This window comes from Centropristis striata, chromosome 12, assembly GCF_030273125.1.
Source record: "Centropristis striata isolate RG_2023a ecotype Rhode Island chromosome 12, C.striata_1.0, whole genome shotgun sequence".
In the NCBI taxonomy this organism is placed as follows: Eukaryota; Metazoa; Chordata; class Actinopteri; order Perciformes; family Serranidae; genus Centropristis; species Centropristis striata.
Genome location: NC_081528.1, coordinates 19,657,657 through 19,674,954, shown reverse-complemented (window position 1 = coordinate 19,674,954; position 17,298 = coordinate 19,657,657). Strand labels below are relative to the sequence as shown.

Below are 17,298 nucleotides of genomic sequence, written 5' to 3'. Positions count from 1 at the left end.
AGAGATAATTTTAGATAATATTAAAAGATACTTTTATACAAAAATATATTTGAGCTTGTCTCCAGTTTTACTTGGTATATCATCATCAAACTGAAACTGGCCTCATGGAGTTTACAGCCAGAACTTTAGAGGTAAATTTACAGTAGGGCTCCACGCTGCTTTGTTTTCTAGTCTGGATGTCAAGAAGAAGTCATGATTTGGCGCAATGGGAGACTCGAGAGGGTTAAAAACATGAATATATCACGTAACACACGTCCCTTAAAGTGATAAAGTTTGTTATTTTTTGGGGAAGCCTGCAGCTCTGCCCTGTGTGACCGCCAGTGACCTGGCCCACCTGGGCTCCACACTGACCCGCCGCTGATTACTCACGTCCCGCATGCAGGTCAGACAGGCTCCGGCCCCCAACACCCGAACTGTTACATGGCAGATTGTTTTGTAACAGTTTTCCTGAACTCGTCCAATGAGAACAGCTGGCCGGCATCACATGACACAAATTTACGTAACCGTTTTTTTTCCCCTTATGCGCTGCTCCATTGAGAATAATATGGGTGCTCCCTGGACTCAGCAGTGTGCCGTCAGTGTGGTCATTCGTTCCCCAGCAGCAGGCATGACAGACAGCGGGGGTCTGGAGCAGATCCGCACCCATAGGTGAGTGGAGAGACTTCATACTTGCTGACTATGGGGACAGAGAGGGAGAGTATGCTGCAGCTGGCAGCAGAGGCTTTCCAGTTGAAAAACTTCGACCTGGCTGCGGATATCTACGAGTGCCAACTAGCGGGTCCCGGAGATCCACAGAGCCGGCAGGAGCTGATGGTGAAGCGGGCTGACGCGCTCGCATTTGGGGGTAAATTCCCAGAAGCTTTCGACTTGTACCGACAAGCGTCAGAGACAGAGAGACTGAAACCTGTCCACCTGAGCAGCCTCATAGAGTACCTGTCGGACAGTATCAAGAGGCAGGACTGGGGGGACCGGGGCCCGGGGAGAGGAGAGGGCGCGGCGGCAGCAGCAGCTCCATCCTCCGGAGTTGGAGCCACAGGTTTCGGCTATGAAGACATCACTTGCCGGATCTGTCTGAGCTTTCTGTTCGAGCCGGTGACTCTGCCGTGCGGACACAGCTTCTGTAAGAAGTGTCTGGAGAGGGAGATGAAGGAGAAGGAGCGGCCGGTCATGTGTAAGGAGTGCAAGGACAGCTCCAGAGTGGCCGACGTCCAGACCTACAGGGTCAATGTGGTCCTCAGCAACTTGCTAGCCAAGTGGTTCCCGACCTCGCACCAGGCCGGCCGGCTGAGGCGGGAGGGCAACGCGCTGTACGCCGAGAGGAAGATGGAAGCAGCGCTGGAGAGATACAACCAAGCCATACTCATAGGTAGGACATCCACTCAGCTCTCTTATAGGGTTCAGCAACATATGCCAATGCAGTTTGCATTCATGCATTTTTTTTACTGCGTATGTGCATATTTTTGCAACTTTACCCTTCTGTTAGACTACATTCCCAACATGCTTTTAAGTCTAACAAGGTTTTTTTTTTGCTGCATAACAGCATGTCACTTGACTTGTCATGTAACCTGAAATACATAGTAGTAGTAATAATGATAATATAACGCTGTTATAACGTAAAATCAAGTCAAAATCAAGTCAAATTTATATAACACATTTCATACGGCAGGCAATGTGCTTAAAGTAAAAATCATGACTAAACATTGCATTAACATTATATATAAATCAGATAAAATAAACCTCAATGTGACATACATAAAACATATAATACAGCATAAAATGAGGGTAGAGTAGGTTAAGAGGTTATTGTTTTATCATTGTTAAAAGAAACAACAATGATACTGCTGTGTTTCATAAGTGTGTTATATACTGTAGCTGTAGCTGTCTGCCTCTGCTGGCATCTGACTGAGCCTCAGCACTGAGCCATGTGTTGGATAACATGATTATGTAGGCTGGGCTAGTGGACCAAACATTTCGTAAGCACGTCACCGCCCCCCTCAGCTCCCTGTTGTGTAACGTCAAACAATGATTCAGGCTAATGTAGGTCAAGGGTACAATTTTAGGTCACCACTAGAGACAGCGATGCTAAGAGCTACCAGAGGATTTATATAGGCGGAGGGAACCCACAGACAGGGATTATAAACTGTTATATGCAAGGAGTTAAACTTTATATATATTCAGTTATTAGGATCCACAGTTTAAACTAAGGGTAAACTAACTTTTAGTGAAGTTAGTTTACCCCCAAAACACATTATGCATTTTTAAAATAATGTTGTAAGTTGCAAGATATCTGCCAGCGAGATGTCTTTTTCATAGTTCCTACATGTAGTTGCTCCCTATAAAATCTGTGGGCATCTTAAGTATCCGGGTGATGGTTTCTGCAAAGAATAATTGCTGTTGGAGTTTTCTAATGTTGTATGTTGCAAGATATCTACCAGTGAGATTATTTTATTGATTGTTTGGTTTGTGAAAAAAAAACATGAAAATAGTCAGAAACGGCGCATCTCCATTACCCAGATCCCAAAGTGATACTACAATGTTTGTTTTGTCCAACCAACAGTCCAAAAACCCAACATTATTACTAATAAATTACAATTATATATAATTATTAATAAGAAAAGCAGTAAATGGTTTCATTTGTAAAGCTGGAACCATTGTGTCTCGCTTTCATATTGATTTTCTGTCAATCATTATATGTATTATATGAAAAAATATCAGATACATTGAAGCTAGTGTAGTAAATAGGTACAATATTTCAAGCACAAAGTGAATAAAAAAGACTCAAATACAAGTGCTGTGAATTAGTACTTAAGTACAGTATCTAAGTAAATGTACTCAGCAGTGGTGGATGAAGTATTCAGATCATTTACTTCAGTAAAAGTACTAATACCAAACTGCAGAATTACTCCACTACAAGTAAACGTAAAAGAGGATTTATATAGGCGGAGGAAGTGTGGGGATGAAACCCACAGACAGGGATTATAAACTATTATATGCACAGATTTAAACTTTATATATAGTCAATCCACAGTCTGGAAGTTAGTTTACCCCCAAAACAAAGCATATTTTTTATGTTGTAAGTTGCAAGATATCTGTCAGCGAGATGTCTCTGTCATAGTTCCTACATGCAGTTGCTCCCTATAAGATCTGTGGGTATCTTGAGTATCCGGGTGATGGTTTCTGCAAAGAATAATTGCTGTTGGAGTTTCAGATTTTTTTATTTTAGTGCATGCATTGAGCACCATACGCTGCATGCCATACAGTTTAGTTATATTGGAGAGAGACAGACATGTCCGACATACACTTACATATCTGATTATGTATTATACAAAGCTGGATCAAGTAACTTGACTGGAATTGAGTCAGATCCCACTGTGAAACAGACTCTGTGGCACTTTGTCAACTCCTGAAAGTGAGAGTCTCCTCTGGCACACAAGTCTTATACTTGATCCGACCTCTTTTAACTTCACTGTGTTGTGCTGCACTGTACACACTCTTTATACGTTTAAAGTTACTAGTTTCACTGACAGTTGAATCCTCTGAGAAGCAGTTTCCCTGACAGCTGATAGAAGACACAGATATCTGGTCCCCACCAGTAGATTATTTATCTCCCAGCAGATGCAGTGGACCAGTAATTGTCTGTTAGCACCCACAGTAATGCCATGATATTATCCTGGGCTGTTTCCAGGATGTTAGTGTGCAACAGAATATTCAAAGTGATTCAGCTTGTTTAGCAAAGGTGATTCACTAAATAATAATTAACAAAGAATGACATAACTCTCTTATTATGAAAGGGCCGGTTTCAAACCACAATGACTTGCAGAGCCGGCCTGTAGGAAATGTTGATCTTTGATTTTGGCTGAGGGGTGAAGGGCTGCCCAGTGACTTAATTTGAACCTGTTATTAACTTAAGGCAAGCAATCAATAATGCTTGACTAAATAATTTGTGCAAATAGTTTGGGAGCAAGGCGACTATAGGCGTGTCGCTTGTTGTACTTGCAAATCTGTTGCGTATATCAGTATATTTTATGCAAATATATTTGATGCCATTAAGTGCGTGTGTGCATGTGTGTGTGTGTGTGTGTGTGTGCGCTTTGCATCGTCACATTATGGGAATGAAACATTATGTGATAAAATTTATATTTGCATCCGGATTAAGCTTTGGCAAAAGGTTGTGTCTAGACTTGTCGTAGTGATTATGGGTTTGATTAGGGCAGGTCTTCAGGGAATTAATGCAAGTCAGTACAACGTCCTTAGATTTATAATTATCTCAGGTGTGTGTGTTAAAAAGCAGTATTCACTCTTGAAAATATACGTTTCCAGCAGTATTTTTGCTCGTTCCTCTGTCCTACATCTGTCCACTTTTTACAAATACTATGCCTGATACTCTAAATGCATTTAAATCTAAAACCTGTGGCACACCTTAAATTTCTTAAATTGCCCTGTGAAATAATGCCCTCTTCTCCCCTATATCCCCATTCCTGTTTTACTCCATAGAATGATTTGCTACCTGTGTCTGTACTATAGCCGGGGAAACGTTTCCCTCTGATTCCCATAGGGGTAGCTGCGACGTTTGCATAAGTTTCTACCGTTATGAAACCTGGAATGTGGGTGACCTTGATAGTGCTGTGCGGTTTTATAAGGCAGCACTTCTTTTTTTTGCGTAACATGTTTTATAATGTGGGAAACTGATCAGTTTTAAACATTCCTTCTTCCATGTAACTTGAAACCTTATGTCACCAGTAAATGCTTTTAAAGACATAATAAAATAAACAAGTGGTGGCGATATATATATATATATTTTTTTAATCCTGCAGTATGTTGTGAAACAGTTGCTGCAGTATAGGGGTCATGAAACTGACACAGTATGTTACGGTTTTAAATGTGGTTGAACAAAAATCAACGTTTAGTTGATTGACAGAGTACCTATTTGCAATTAAAGTTTAAGTCATTTACCAAGAAAAAATGCCCAAAAACGTACTAGTTCCAGCTGCAAATGTGAGGATGATAATGTGGCTTCTCTCTGTTTTAGATCCAGAGGTTTTTGAAATAGTGATTTTTTTTTAACCCCCACTGATAATTTAAAAAGATTGAACATTGCAGGCCTTTTTTCTTGTCACACTTACAGGTGCATCTAAATAAATTAGAACATCGTAGAAAGTTTATTTATGTCAGTAATTCAATTCAAAAAGTGGAAATAACACATAAAGATCCATTACACACAGAATGAAACATTTCATGTCTTAATTTATTAAATTTCTTATTATATAATTATAATGATTATGGCTTACATTTAATGAAGACTCAAAATTCAGCGTCTCAAAAAATTTTAATAATACAAATTTTTAAAAAGTATGTTTAATATGTGAATGTTGGCCTCTGAAAAGTATGTCATCTATGTGACTCAATACTTAGTTGGAGCTACTGGAACCTCACCACCTGACTGTCTTTCTCTGTCTCTTCCTCAGCACCCATGGACCACATACTGTTCAGTAACCGCTCCCAGATCCACTCCAGTCTGAGACACTATGAAAAAGCTCTGAGAGACGCAGGGATGGCCTGCAGACTCATGCCTTACTGGTCCAAGGTATGGCTGACCTTCTAAAAATATTACAGTCATCAGCTTATGTTCATAAAAAATATAATCATTCTAATTAATATAATATTTGTACATATGTATAGCTATAAAAATATGTTCCTCCTGCCTACAGGGTCATATCCGTAAGGCCCAGGCCCTGGTGTCCCTGGGCAGGACGGAGGAGGCTCTGAGGGAGTACCTGGTCTGTCTGTCCATAGAGCCTGACTGTAGACTGGCCAAGACTGAGGCGCACAAGGTAAAGCCAGCACTACTGTTGTCATGGATTAATATCAGTTTAAAGTATACTTGTACATTTGTTAATCTTCCAAAAGACAATATTGTTATTGTTTTTCACATCATTTCCTCATTTTGCTGTATAGTTAACAGGTTAAAACTTATTTTTTGCAAATTAAAGCACCTCTGTGTACATTAATGGAAACCCATTTCTGAATTTATTTTCCAATTAATGACTTAGTATTTCAAGTTAATGACTTAGCAATATAGCAAAAATAATGGCATAACGTTTCAGAAATAATGATTTAGTATTTCAAAATAATGGCTTAGCATTTAAAAAAATAATGGCTTAGCATTTAAAAAAAATAATGGCTTAGTATTTCATGACAATGGCTTAGTATCTCAACATTATTATGTAATATTTAAAAAATAATGATTTAGAATTTCAAATAATAATGGCTTAGTATTTCAAAATAATGACTTAGCAATATAGGAAAAATAATGGCATAACGTTTCAGAAATAATGATTTAGTATTTCAAAATAATGGCATAGCATTTTAAAAAATAATGGCTTAGCATTAAAAAAAATAATGGCTTAGTATTTCATGACAATGGCTTAGTATCTCAACATTATTATGTAATATTTAAAAAATAATGATTTAGAATTTCAAAAATAATGGCTTAGTATTTCAAAATAATGGCTTAGTATTACAAAACAATGATCTAGTATTTCAAAATAATGGCTTAGGATTTCAAAATAATGGCTTAGTACTTTGAAATAATGGCTTAGTATTTCAAAACAATGATCTAATATTTCAAAATAATGGCTTTGTCATGAGACATTGCCATTGAAATTGTTGTACTATCATAAATGCATGCAGAATAATCACACCGCTGCATGTTGTCTTCTCTCAGCTCCTGTGTGATCTCCTGGCTCCAGTTACTGATCAGGTCCCTGAACACATCTCGGACTGCTCCAGTACACTGTTTTTCAGAGGGCACATCAAGAACAGCATCCACATTCCCTCCCAGGTAAGAGATGCTACACTTTTGGCAGTCAGCAGGTTTAAAAAAAAAAAAAAGCATGACATTAAGGAGACAAGAGGTTTCATTATCCTCTTTCCTTTTTCTCAGATCTTTAGTCCTAGCTTGATGTCATCAGCGTCCACATCTGAGAGCTCAGAGGGAGGTGAGGTCAAAGGTCAGCGAAACCCTGATGTCAGGAGGCCGGACCATCGTTTCCTCCTCAAAAGGAAACAGAGGAGCACAGAGGAGGAGGTGGAGGAGGGAGGAGACGATTGCAAGAGAGCAAAGACTGGTGAGCTTCTGGAGTTTGCACACACATACACACAGTCAAAGGCACACATGTACACTCTCTGCATTATCAGAATTTATGTCTTATTTTTATATGACAATTTCTCCATTCAGAGCCAGCAGAGGGGACTGATCCAGTGAGTTCTGCAGTTCTGGACCCGACAGATCTGGAGTGTTCTCTTTGTATGAGGTGAGATTTGCTTTATAGCTTGACTCAGAGTTGCACCTTTATTATCACACACCATTCAATACAGTAAGCAGTTGTGTAACGTGCTAAATTACCACTGACATTTATACAGCCTGTTATGAAATCATGGGTTATGTGAAGCTTTTAGGGCGTCATTACAAGGAAATACAGCCTTGAAGAAGGAATATAAAAGAGTCTTTGTCTTGGCTGGCAGCCGGTGTGGGACCAGACAGCAGACATTCATGCCAATATCAATATCTTTTCACAATTTATAAACTAAATGATTAATGAAGGAATTAGGGCTGGGCCGATATGGACCAAAAAACATATCCCGATATATTTAGGCTGAATATTGATATATGTTATGTATCCCAATATTTTTATCGCAAAGTGAGAGCAAATGTTCAGTCAGTCAAATATGACATGTCACTGGGAGTTTTATTGAAACCGTTCACCTAACTGAACATAAATACTGTATAACAACAGGAGTACCTTTTTAAAAAAAATCAAAACTCCATAAAGTGCAAGTTTAAATTAAAAAATATCTTAAATAAAAATAGCCGATGAAATCAAATCGGCCAATCTTTTTCTGAAATAAATATATTTATATGAGAAAAAGAATATCAAACATTACAAAAGAACTAAATATGACAAACCCTAGTAAGGGCAGCATTAATATAATATATATTTTTTAACTGTATCGATATATGCGATATGGTCTAATTCTATATCACATTTAAAAAAAAAAAAAAAATATATATATATATATATATATTGATATATTTTTTATATCGATATATCTCCCAGCCCTAGAAGGAATTAAAAAAATAACTGGGAGAATGTTTTCTTATGAAAATGATCAATAGTTTCAGCCGTGTGTTCTAAGGTTCTGTATGTTTTTCTGTGTCTCCCAACCAGACTTTTCTATGAGCCAGTGACGACACCGTGTGGTCACACGTTCTGTCTCCGCTGTCTGGAGAGATGTCTGGACCACAACCCTCAGTGTCCACTCTGTAAAGAGGAGCTGTCCGAGGTACGTGCTGTAATGCTCCCCTATAGTGTTACTATCACACACACTCTTATCTTTTGGCCACCGAAAAGGAATTACGCACATAGGGAATCCCGCAGGAAACCCTCCCAAAATCCAGTCACGTCAACTATGACGACCACTCCATTCACAAATTTGGATCGGTATCAAAAATGTGCCACACGTGAACAGGCCTACCAGCGAGGGTGAACAAACGGTTACGCGCCTGCAGTCACAAATAAAACAGCAAACAGACCAAAATCGCGATCAATCAAAACACAAACCTAAGTTACGATGAAGCGTGATTATCAGTCAATGCAGTAGTGTGCATGAGTGTAGCTGTAATGTAAAAAGAAGATGTTGTTCAAAACATTGATTTAGTGTTTCAAAATAATGTCTTAGGATTTCAAAATAATGGCTTAGCATTTTAAAAATAATGGCCTAGTATTTCAAAATAATGGCTTAGTATTTCAAATAATGGCTTAGTATTGCAAAATAATGGCTTAGTATTTCAAAATAATGGCTTAGTATTTCAAATAATGGCTTAGTATTGCAAAATAATGGCTTAGTATTTCAAAATAATGGCTTAGTATTTCAAATAATGGCTTAGTATTGCAAAATAATGGCTTGGTAATTCAAAATAATGATTAAGTATTTCAAAATAATGTCTTTGTTTTTTAAAATAATGGCTTAGGATTTTTTTTAAATGGCTTACAATTTAAAAAATAATGGCTTAGTATTTCAAAATAATGGCTTAGTATTATAATATAATGTCTTAGTATTTTCAAATAATGGCTTAGTATTTTCAAATATGGGCTAAGTATTAAAAGTATTAAGTATTAATGTTGTGTGTCCGCAAACAAAACAACAAAGGCATAAAGGAGAGGGACCGTCACAATTTGCCGATATCCCAATCTGACACCAGTGCTCTCTTAATCCCAATTTAAATCTATATAGCCTTCTGTGGAAGTCATTGGGGTCGTTTTTATGTAAGGTAACATGAGTCCAGGGGTCGCTTTTGAACTAAAAACAGAGTTGGTGGCCTGCCACAACTGATTGAATGTAACCAATAGTGGAATTGACGCACAAACTGTGTTTAATATGGAGCGGTTATGTCACGGCTGATACCCGATGACTCAATAAGCTCACTATCAGGGCCAACCACACATACCCCTTTTCCACCAACGTGCAGCGGGTTCTGTTTCGGTTTGCACAGCTAATTCCAAACCGATTTTCCGGAGAATATCGACCATAAATAAATTTGTTTGGAACCTGAAAAGTCAAGCTGGAATCAGGTTTTGTGGGCTTGCATATCTTATAGTGCTCTACATCTTCTCATATATAGTTATTCCACTTGGTCTGTATTACAGTATACTCCTTTTGTGCATTGCGCAACACCCTCTTTTGAAGACAACCTTAATTAAAATGGTACTGATCAAATGAATGCAGGCTGGTTCCCAGCTGAAGGCTGACCCTAACCACTTTGAGAACCAGAGCTAATTTGATGGAAAAGGCACAAAACTAGAATACAGCACAAATATCCATACCGTGATTCGATTCCACTCCAAATATAATGAGTTCTTCTTTGGCCCACGCTTCACCCTGCTACTAAGTCTCATGAAAATCAGGCCAGTAGTTTTCCTGTAATCCTGCTGACAAACAAACAAACAAACAAACAAACAGCCAAAACTTTCTTTGCAGAGGTAATAAGATGAGGTTACAGGTTAAAATAGAGAGCAGGCCTCAATATGGATGTCGCTGAAAACTATGTGAGTTACTATTTCTCTTGTGTTTCTGCCACTATAAACACAGCTCTAACATAGTCTCTGTCTGTATCTCTCTCCAGTACCTGGTCCAGAGGCAATACTGTAAGACCGTGTTAATGGAGAACCTGATATCCAAGTATCTTCCCTCCGAGCTCTTAGAAAGACAAAAGATCCACAAGGATGAAATGGCAGAGCTCTCAAAGTAAGTTTTGTGTTCTCATCTGCTCCTTTCTGCTATCTAAATATCTGCTTGCACCCTTTTTTTCCTTGCCAAATGCTATCTTCACACAGATTATGGCTTGTGTTAGAATATGTGTGACTGACATAACATGCTATGTAAAGACCTTTGACGGTTTGACCCACTAACCCACAGTAGATAACACGTGTCTGACACACTGACCTCTTAGCGTGCGTCATCTCAGGCATCAAGTAGCACTGTGCTGACGGCTGGAAGGGACCCCAATAAAAACCTCCTAAACTGGAGGGAAATTGATGCCCTCCAGCAGTAGGCAGGATGTTTTTGTATTTAGCCTAAAAGCTAGGTGTGCGTTTTCTGGAATTGTAGTTTTAAACTATGTATTTTGTTAACAATTTTAAGACTTTTCAATTAGATAGATAGATAGACAGACAGACAGACAGACAGACAGACAGACAGACAGACAGACAGACAGACAGACAGACAGACAGACAGACAGACAGACAGATAGATAGATAGATAGATAGATGTTAAAAAATATTAATAATTTAAATTGGCTCACAAGTTGAGATTGAGAGTTAATTCTTGACCCCTGTGCACCACATTAAACACATGTGTCTTTGTTTTTGTCTCTCCTCAGTCTTAACAAGAATTTGCCTATATTTGTGTGCACCATGGCCTTCCCCACTGTGCCGTGCCCTCTCCATATCTTCGAGCCCTGCTACAGACTGATGATTCGCAGATGCATAGAGACGGGAACCAACCTTTTTGGCATGTGTCTGGGAGACAACCTCAAAGGGTCAGTATTAAGGAATCATGTACGGGTGCATCTCAATTAATTAGAATATCATAAAAAAGTTTATTTATGTCAGTAATTAAATCCAAAAAGAAGAAATAACACATTATATAGATCCATTACACACAGAATGAAACATTTCATGTTTTCATTTATTTAATTTCTTCTAATTATAATGATTATGGCTTTCATGAAGACCTAAAATTCAGTGTCTCAAAATTTGAATATTACAGAAGACCAATTTTAAAAAGTATGTTTAATATGTAAATGTTGAAAAGTATGTCCATCTATATGACTCAATACTTGGTTGGAGCTATTTGACTTGAAGTACTGGAAATGGACCTTTTCATCGTAGTCAAATTTATCAAGATGCACCTGTAATGTGTGTGGCATGCATTTGTGGAAAGGTTTTTTTTCCGCAATTTCTTTAAGCTTTCTTAGCTTTCTAAATTTCTTTCCACCTCAGCTCTTTTAATTAACTGTGTATAGATCCTGGAAGGACAGAAAAGTCCCCATTGAAACCAACAGCCATCACAGCATAAAATAATGTATTCTGTTATATCAGACAGAGGTTATAATAGGTTTGGATTTTTCATTAGTTTTAGTTTAAAAAAAATTTTGTGAATTTTTGTTTTCAAATTCATTTAGTTTTATTAAGTTTTTTAGAGTGAGTTTGCTCATCATTATTATTTTTTATTTTTTCAAAAGGCTTAGTTTCCAGAAAGTGTAATTTTGCGCCCTCCTCTCTTGTCTGCAGGTTTGCAGACTACGGGTGTCTGCTGGAGATCCGCGATGTGAAGTTCTTTTCTGACGGACGTTCAGTTGTGGACACCATCGGCAGACGGAGGTTTAAAGTCATTCAGCACAGCGAGAGGGACGGATACAACACAGCTGATATCGAGTACCTGGAGGACGTGAAGGTACGAACAGAGAGAGAGGGTACAGGTGGAGAGAGAGGAGTAGCTGGGAGGGAGATGGAGAATATCTTATAACTCAATTGTGTGTGTGTGTGTGTGTGTGTGTGTTTAGGTGGAGGGTCTGGCAGAGCATGAGCTGCAGTCCCTGCATGACACGGTATACGACCAGGCGCTGGTGTGGGTCAACTCCTTGAAGGCCGAGCAGAAGGAACGCATAGAAGGACACTTTGGACCCATGCCTCAGAAAGAATCTAAACTTCAGGTAAACACTTAAAATTTAAAGTCACAATTTTTACTTAAATTATTAAGCCTTCTTTCAAATGCGTCTTGTGCTTAATTTAACATGAAAATATGATGCCGCAATTACTGAAAACAGGTTATTGACATGTCGTCGTGTGTGTACGAGTCGATAAAATAAACTTATGTCATAGAAGTCATTTGTTACCAACCCAACTTGAGTAAAAACATGAAACTCAAATTAACCTAAAATGGACAAAGCTAGGTTACCATGCACCATGGTTACATGGTTTTCATGTGGTCATGTGTTAAGAGAAATGCAAAGCCAAATCTAAGAAAGAGCTGTAAAAGTTTGAAAATAGCAGTTTTAAATGTTTGACAATACGTGTGGGACTTGTTTGTTTTCAAGACGTTGAAAAAGGGCTAAAATTATCATTATAAAACTCCAGCTGTAATATGCACTCCACCATTGTGTCTCACTTTAAAAAAAGTTGCTCTTTTGTTCTTTAAGGACATAATATCTGCATCAAAAAACTACCAAAAAGTCTATGTATTATTGTTTACATGATGCAAATGTTGAAAAACACAATAGTGTCTGTTGACTAAATGCTCAGAATTTTTTTCCAGTTTGGGATATGTCAGTAATATGCAACAATATTGACTTTGACGCACTTTCTTCTATAATGCAGCAGTATTAATCTAACCTGATGCTGCCAGATGGTTTGTTACACAGAACCAACTGAGGAAAAGTTACTAGTAACCGCTTAGAAAAGGGCAGACACTTGAAAAAAAATACCTGGCAGGTGATTGGACAAACCATTTGTCTATCACCACCAAAAATTAAGAACTCTTTTGCAACAAGCAAACTCAAGCTCTAAGCTCCCAACAAGCCACCTCAGACCCATTTTAGCTGGATGAAATTTCTGTCAGTTGTGATAGAAGCGATGATGTTGCAGCATCTACGCTAACCTCTTCAGGAGCCGCTGTAGTTGTTTAGAATGACCAGTCACCTCTCTGTGTCGTCACACACACACACGTAGCTGCCAGTAGCTCCTCACAGGAAGCCGATTGACCGAAGCGCTGGCTTAAATGCATGACTTGGAGCGTGGCGAGGCGGGTTTTACGGTCTCGTGATTCAGTGATTCTTGCATGATCTCGTACCTGCCGTGCAAGGTAAGCAATAACTCTAGTGGAAACCAGGAAATGGCATGAGGCTTCATTGGCACATCACTAATTATAACCATGGTCTGATATAACAGAATACATGATTTTATGCTTTGATGGCTGTGGTTTTCAATGGGGACATTTCTGTCCTTCCAGGATCTAAACACAGTTAATTAAAAGAGCTGAGGTTGAACTTAAAAAAATGCGGAAAAAGATGGTACACCTTTTGCAAAAATGCATGCCACACCCATTAAACCAGCCGGAAATGAAAAATTTCCCATTGAGGCACAAGTGTTTAAGTTACTATTTAGTCTTTAAAACGCTCTCATTGTGTCTCCTCCTCCTTTAGGACAGTCCTAACGGCCCCTCATGGTGTTGGTGGTTACTCGCCGTTCTTCCATTAGAAGGCCGGGCCCAGCTGCCGTTCCTGGCCCTCACCTCTCTGAAAGACCGCCTCAGCGGCATCCGCAAGGTGCTGCTCCTCATGACCCACAGCAGGCACCGGTGACAGTGAATCTCTCCCGGAGCGTGCACCCGCCTGGAAAAATGAAGTAACCGCCTCCTCCAAAGCAGCGGTTGACCTGTTGTTCTTCCTTTTGATGCTCAAAGAAACTGATGCTGTTGCACCTTTCCTTGTTGTAGCGCCATCCCATTCAGAAAGCAGCGCCGGACTCCTCTACACAGAACTCTCTTTAACAGAAAGAAAAAAAAAAAAAAGCAGAGAGAGATCTGATAGATATCTTCATTCATTCAAAACATTCTCCCAGGAACAATGCAGACTTAAGCTCAGGCAGGAAGGAAATCTGAGTTCTCCAAACGACATTACAGAATCACAATCATCCGCTTCCGTTGAAAAAATCGGATGTCACTGTAACAATGCTAATGCGCACACGCTAACTACGACAAACTGTTGTACTGATATGTCTTCATTTGTCCAGGTTCCACTGCTGCCTTTCTGGTCTTCTTCCATTTTTGTAGTTCTATGCTCTTCCTCTTGCATACATGTTTTCTGTGTGAAAAACTTTGCAGTATGATATGAGCAAATTCTCTCCAAAAAAGCTTCCTGTCTGAACATAGCTTTAAAGCAAATTCTCCAGTTCGGACATTCAAATTCATCTACTGCAAATTCAACCAATCAGTGTCCCCCATTCTGTAAATGTACATAAATTCTGTAAGAGAGCAAACAATGGATTTGCCATTTTGTGTAAAGGCACTCACTACTGTTGAGTGAATAATGGTAATAATACTTATAAGATATAAATAATTGATATGTCCGATAGACATCTATGTGTTCACTGTTCTGCCACCTTTTTGTCACTTTAACAACAATCATGTTTTGGCTGCTATTCTGTCTTCCTTCCTTCACTTCTGTCCCTGTCTGACTCCACATCATGCAGCTGAATAACAACAGACTGAACATTTACATTGGCGTGCTTTAAGGCTCTTGTTCATGTGTTTTATTCATCCATTATTTTTCTATTTGTTGGATTTTATTTATTTTTTCATTATTTATGCATGCAGTGGCATTGTTTACATTTCACAGAATGACATGTTGAGCTGCTCACTTTCCAAAGGTTTTTTTTAAATTTTTTTTAAAGGGATAGTTTTTGCAGTGTGGTTGTATGAGGCACTTATCCATATAAATTAGTGTATTGGCGGTAAGCATGCTCCCAGCTTGGGGGAAGCAGACAGGAGTACCAGCATCGAAGCTGGGTTGCTTGTCTAACACTGTCTCAACTATTCAGACCCCTATTGCGACTCTTTTTCAAAAAAGCGAATAGCGACAAATCTAGCTACTTTTTCTGGTGTTTTTGGAGACTTTTGGGGACTCGCTCCTACTCTTCTTAACAAGTAGCAGGCGCTGTCCCAAAGCACTCACAAGCTGCCCAGTCCTCCCGCAGCAGTCTCTCCCAGCAGGAGATGTTAACCCCTCAGCATCCAGTTTGCACCAGTCTGCAAATGAATCACGCATGCACGAAATCGCCGCTCAGTAGCGGCTCAGAAGCAGCTCAGAAAGAACCTACCTGAGGTACTTTCTGAGCCACTACCTGAGCCGCTAACCAGTGAAGTTGGGCAGATCTTGGTCAGATCCTCTCTCCCACACCACACCCATATCGGCTCACTAGAAGAAAAAGTACTTAATGGAAACACGCCTAAAGTCACACAATAACAAACAACGTACATGGGCCTTTTTTAGCTGGCACAGTAGCTTCTGTGCTGGTACTCCTGCCTGCTGACCACCATCTACTGTAGGCAATATGCTGACTATATGGATAAGTACCTCATACAACCCCTCTTTAAGAATCACAACTATCCCTTTAACTTAACATTTAACCAATAATACCTAGGGTATTTTTGTAAAAACGTACACGATCACGAGGGGTTAATGACTTTGAGCCAATATGGCTGCCACTAAAAACCGTCCAGGACACACTGAAGAGTTGAGGGCAAATTCTCTTCCAGACCACATATTTTTAGACCACTGGTGACCCAAATCCACCCAGTATTTCTATTGGCCTGTCACAATCCGAGTTATGTTGACTTAAACATATTTGTATTCCCTCTCTGTCAGCAGCCTCTCTGTACCAGAGACATGTGTAATTCTTACAGGCTTTAAGAGAGCCTGTCAGTAATGCAGAAATCAACATCTGGATTTCTGAAACCATTATGTCCTAAGTGTATTTATTCAGTATTTATTCAGACTTATTTTGCACGTCAACTTTGAGTAAGGGAAAGAAACTGTGCAGACGGGTCTCAGGATGTGTACTTCCATTATTGTGAGAGTCAGGATACTAGTTTATAGATTACCTCAGAGTAAAGTGTGACCTTCTGGTGGATAAATTGGTACGGTCCAGAAGTGTAAGGCAATTTGCATCGTCGAGCAGACCAACACTACTGCAAAAGATCTGCATTCATATGAGTTTGACTGATGTATGCTATCAGTAAAGGCCAGTGCCTTAATTCTGTGGAACAATTTTACATGTTAACTAGCAAACACCAGGCTCATTTTAAGGTTCATTTCCCACCCTTTATGGAAATGCATCCATTCAAACCAGGATTTCACAAAAAAAGAATAAGTATAATGGAAACAACACAAGAAAAACACATTTTTAGGACACATTTCTGAGAAAATGTTTGAAAACATATTGAGGCCTTGCTGATGTCTGTGACATGACTGTTTTTACATGGCAAGAGCTCATCTCTGGAAGATGCAAGAGATTAATGAGCTTTGCCTTCAAAATATTTTATTTTATATACTACATGTGTTTGATTTTACATGTTTCTATGTCTGTCGGGTTCTTTGTATTTTATAATTTTCTTCACTTAACTGGTGCGTTTGTGTGTTTTTATTTCATGTGTTATAGTACAGGGAGTGTCACCTCAAATCAAACATGTTTATTATTTTATATTAAAGCCATGTAATATAAAATGGAGAAACTGATAATACACAATATTTTATTTTCACCATAATCATTTGTTGAAATTTTTTTCGATGGTTGCAATATGATATAATCAAACAGCAATACTGTATTGCGATTTATTGTGTAATGACCCCAGTTAAATTCTATTGGAAGATGCTTGTCTAATAACAAACAACAACAAAAAATGATTTTAACTATCTCTTCACCATGGTATAAAACATTAGCCCAGTAACATTTGCTGCTAACTGGAAACCACTGAGAAGCTGTGATGCTCAAACTGGGCAGGAAAGGGAAAAGCCATTCAGTGTTTTTAATCACACATATATCATATTGTATGATATGTAAAAGCATATCGCACACATGTTTTAGATTAACATAAAAATGTATTTCCTGATAGATGTTAAGATGAAGCAGTTTGGCAGAAATGCCACCTAAACTAAAGTCACACACCCTATTATCATTC

General features: G+C 38.8%; 1 protein-coding gene across 1 annotated transcript; it reads left to right on the top strand.

Annotated features, from left to right (window-relative positions):
* Positions 1-442: 442 nt before the first annotated feature.
* Positions 443-14,115, top strand: LOC131981687 (LON peptidase N-terminal domain and RING finger protein 3-like). The gene is made up of 12 exons (XM_059346091.1): positions 443-1,366; positions 5,466-5,584; positions 5,709-5,831; positions 6,725-6,841; positions 6,944-7,127; positions 7,238-7,313; positions 8,229-8,343; positions 10,184-10,305; positions 10,940-11,098; positions 11,853-12,015; positions 12,125-12,274; positions 13,763-14,115. The coding sequence occupies exons 1-12, from the start codon at positions 679-681 to the stop codon at positions 13,919-13,921; spliced, it is 2,175 nt and encodes a 724-aa protein (XP_059202074.1). The 5' UTR covers positions 443-678; the 3' UTR covers positions 13,922-14,115.
* Positions 14,116-17,298: the final 3,183 nt, after the last annotated feature.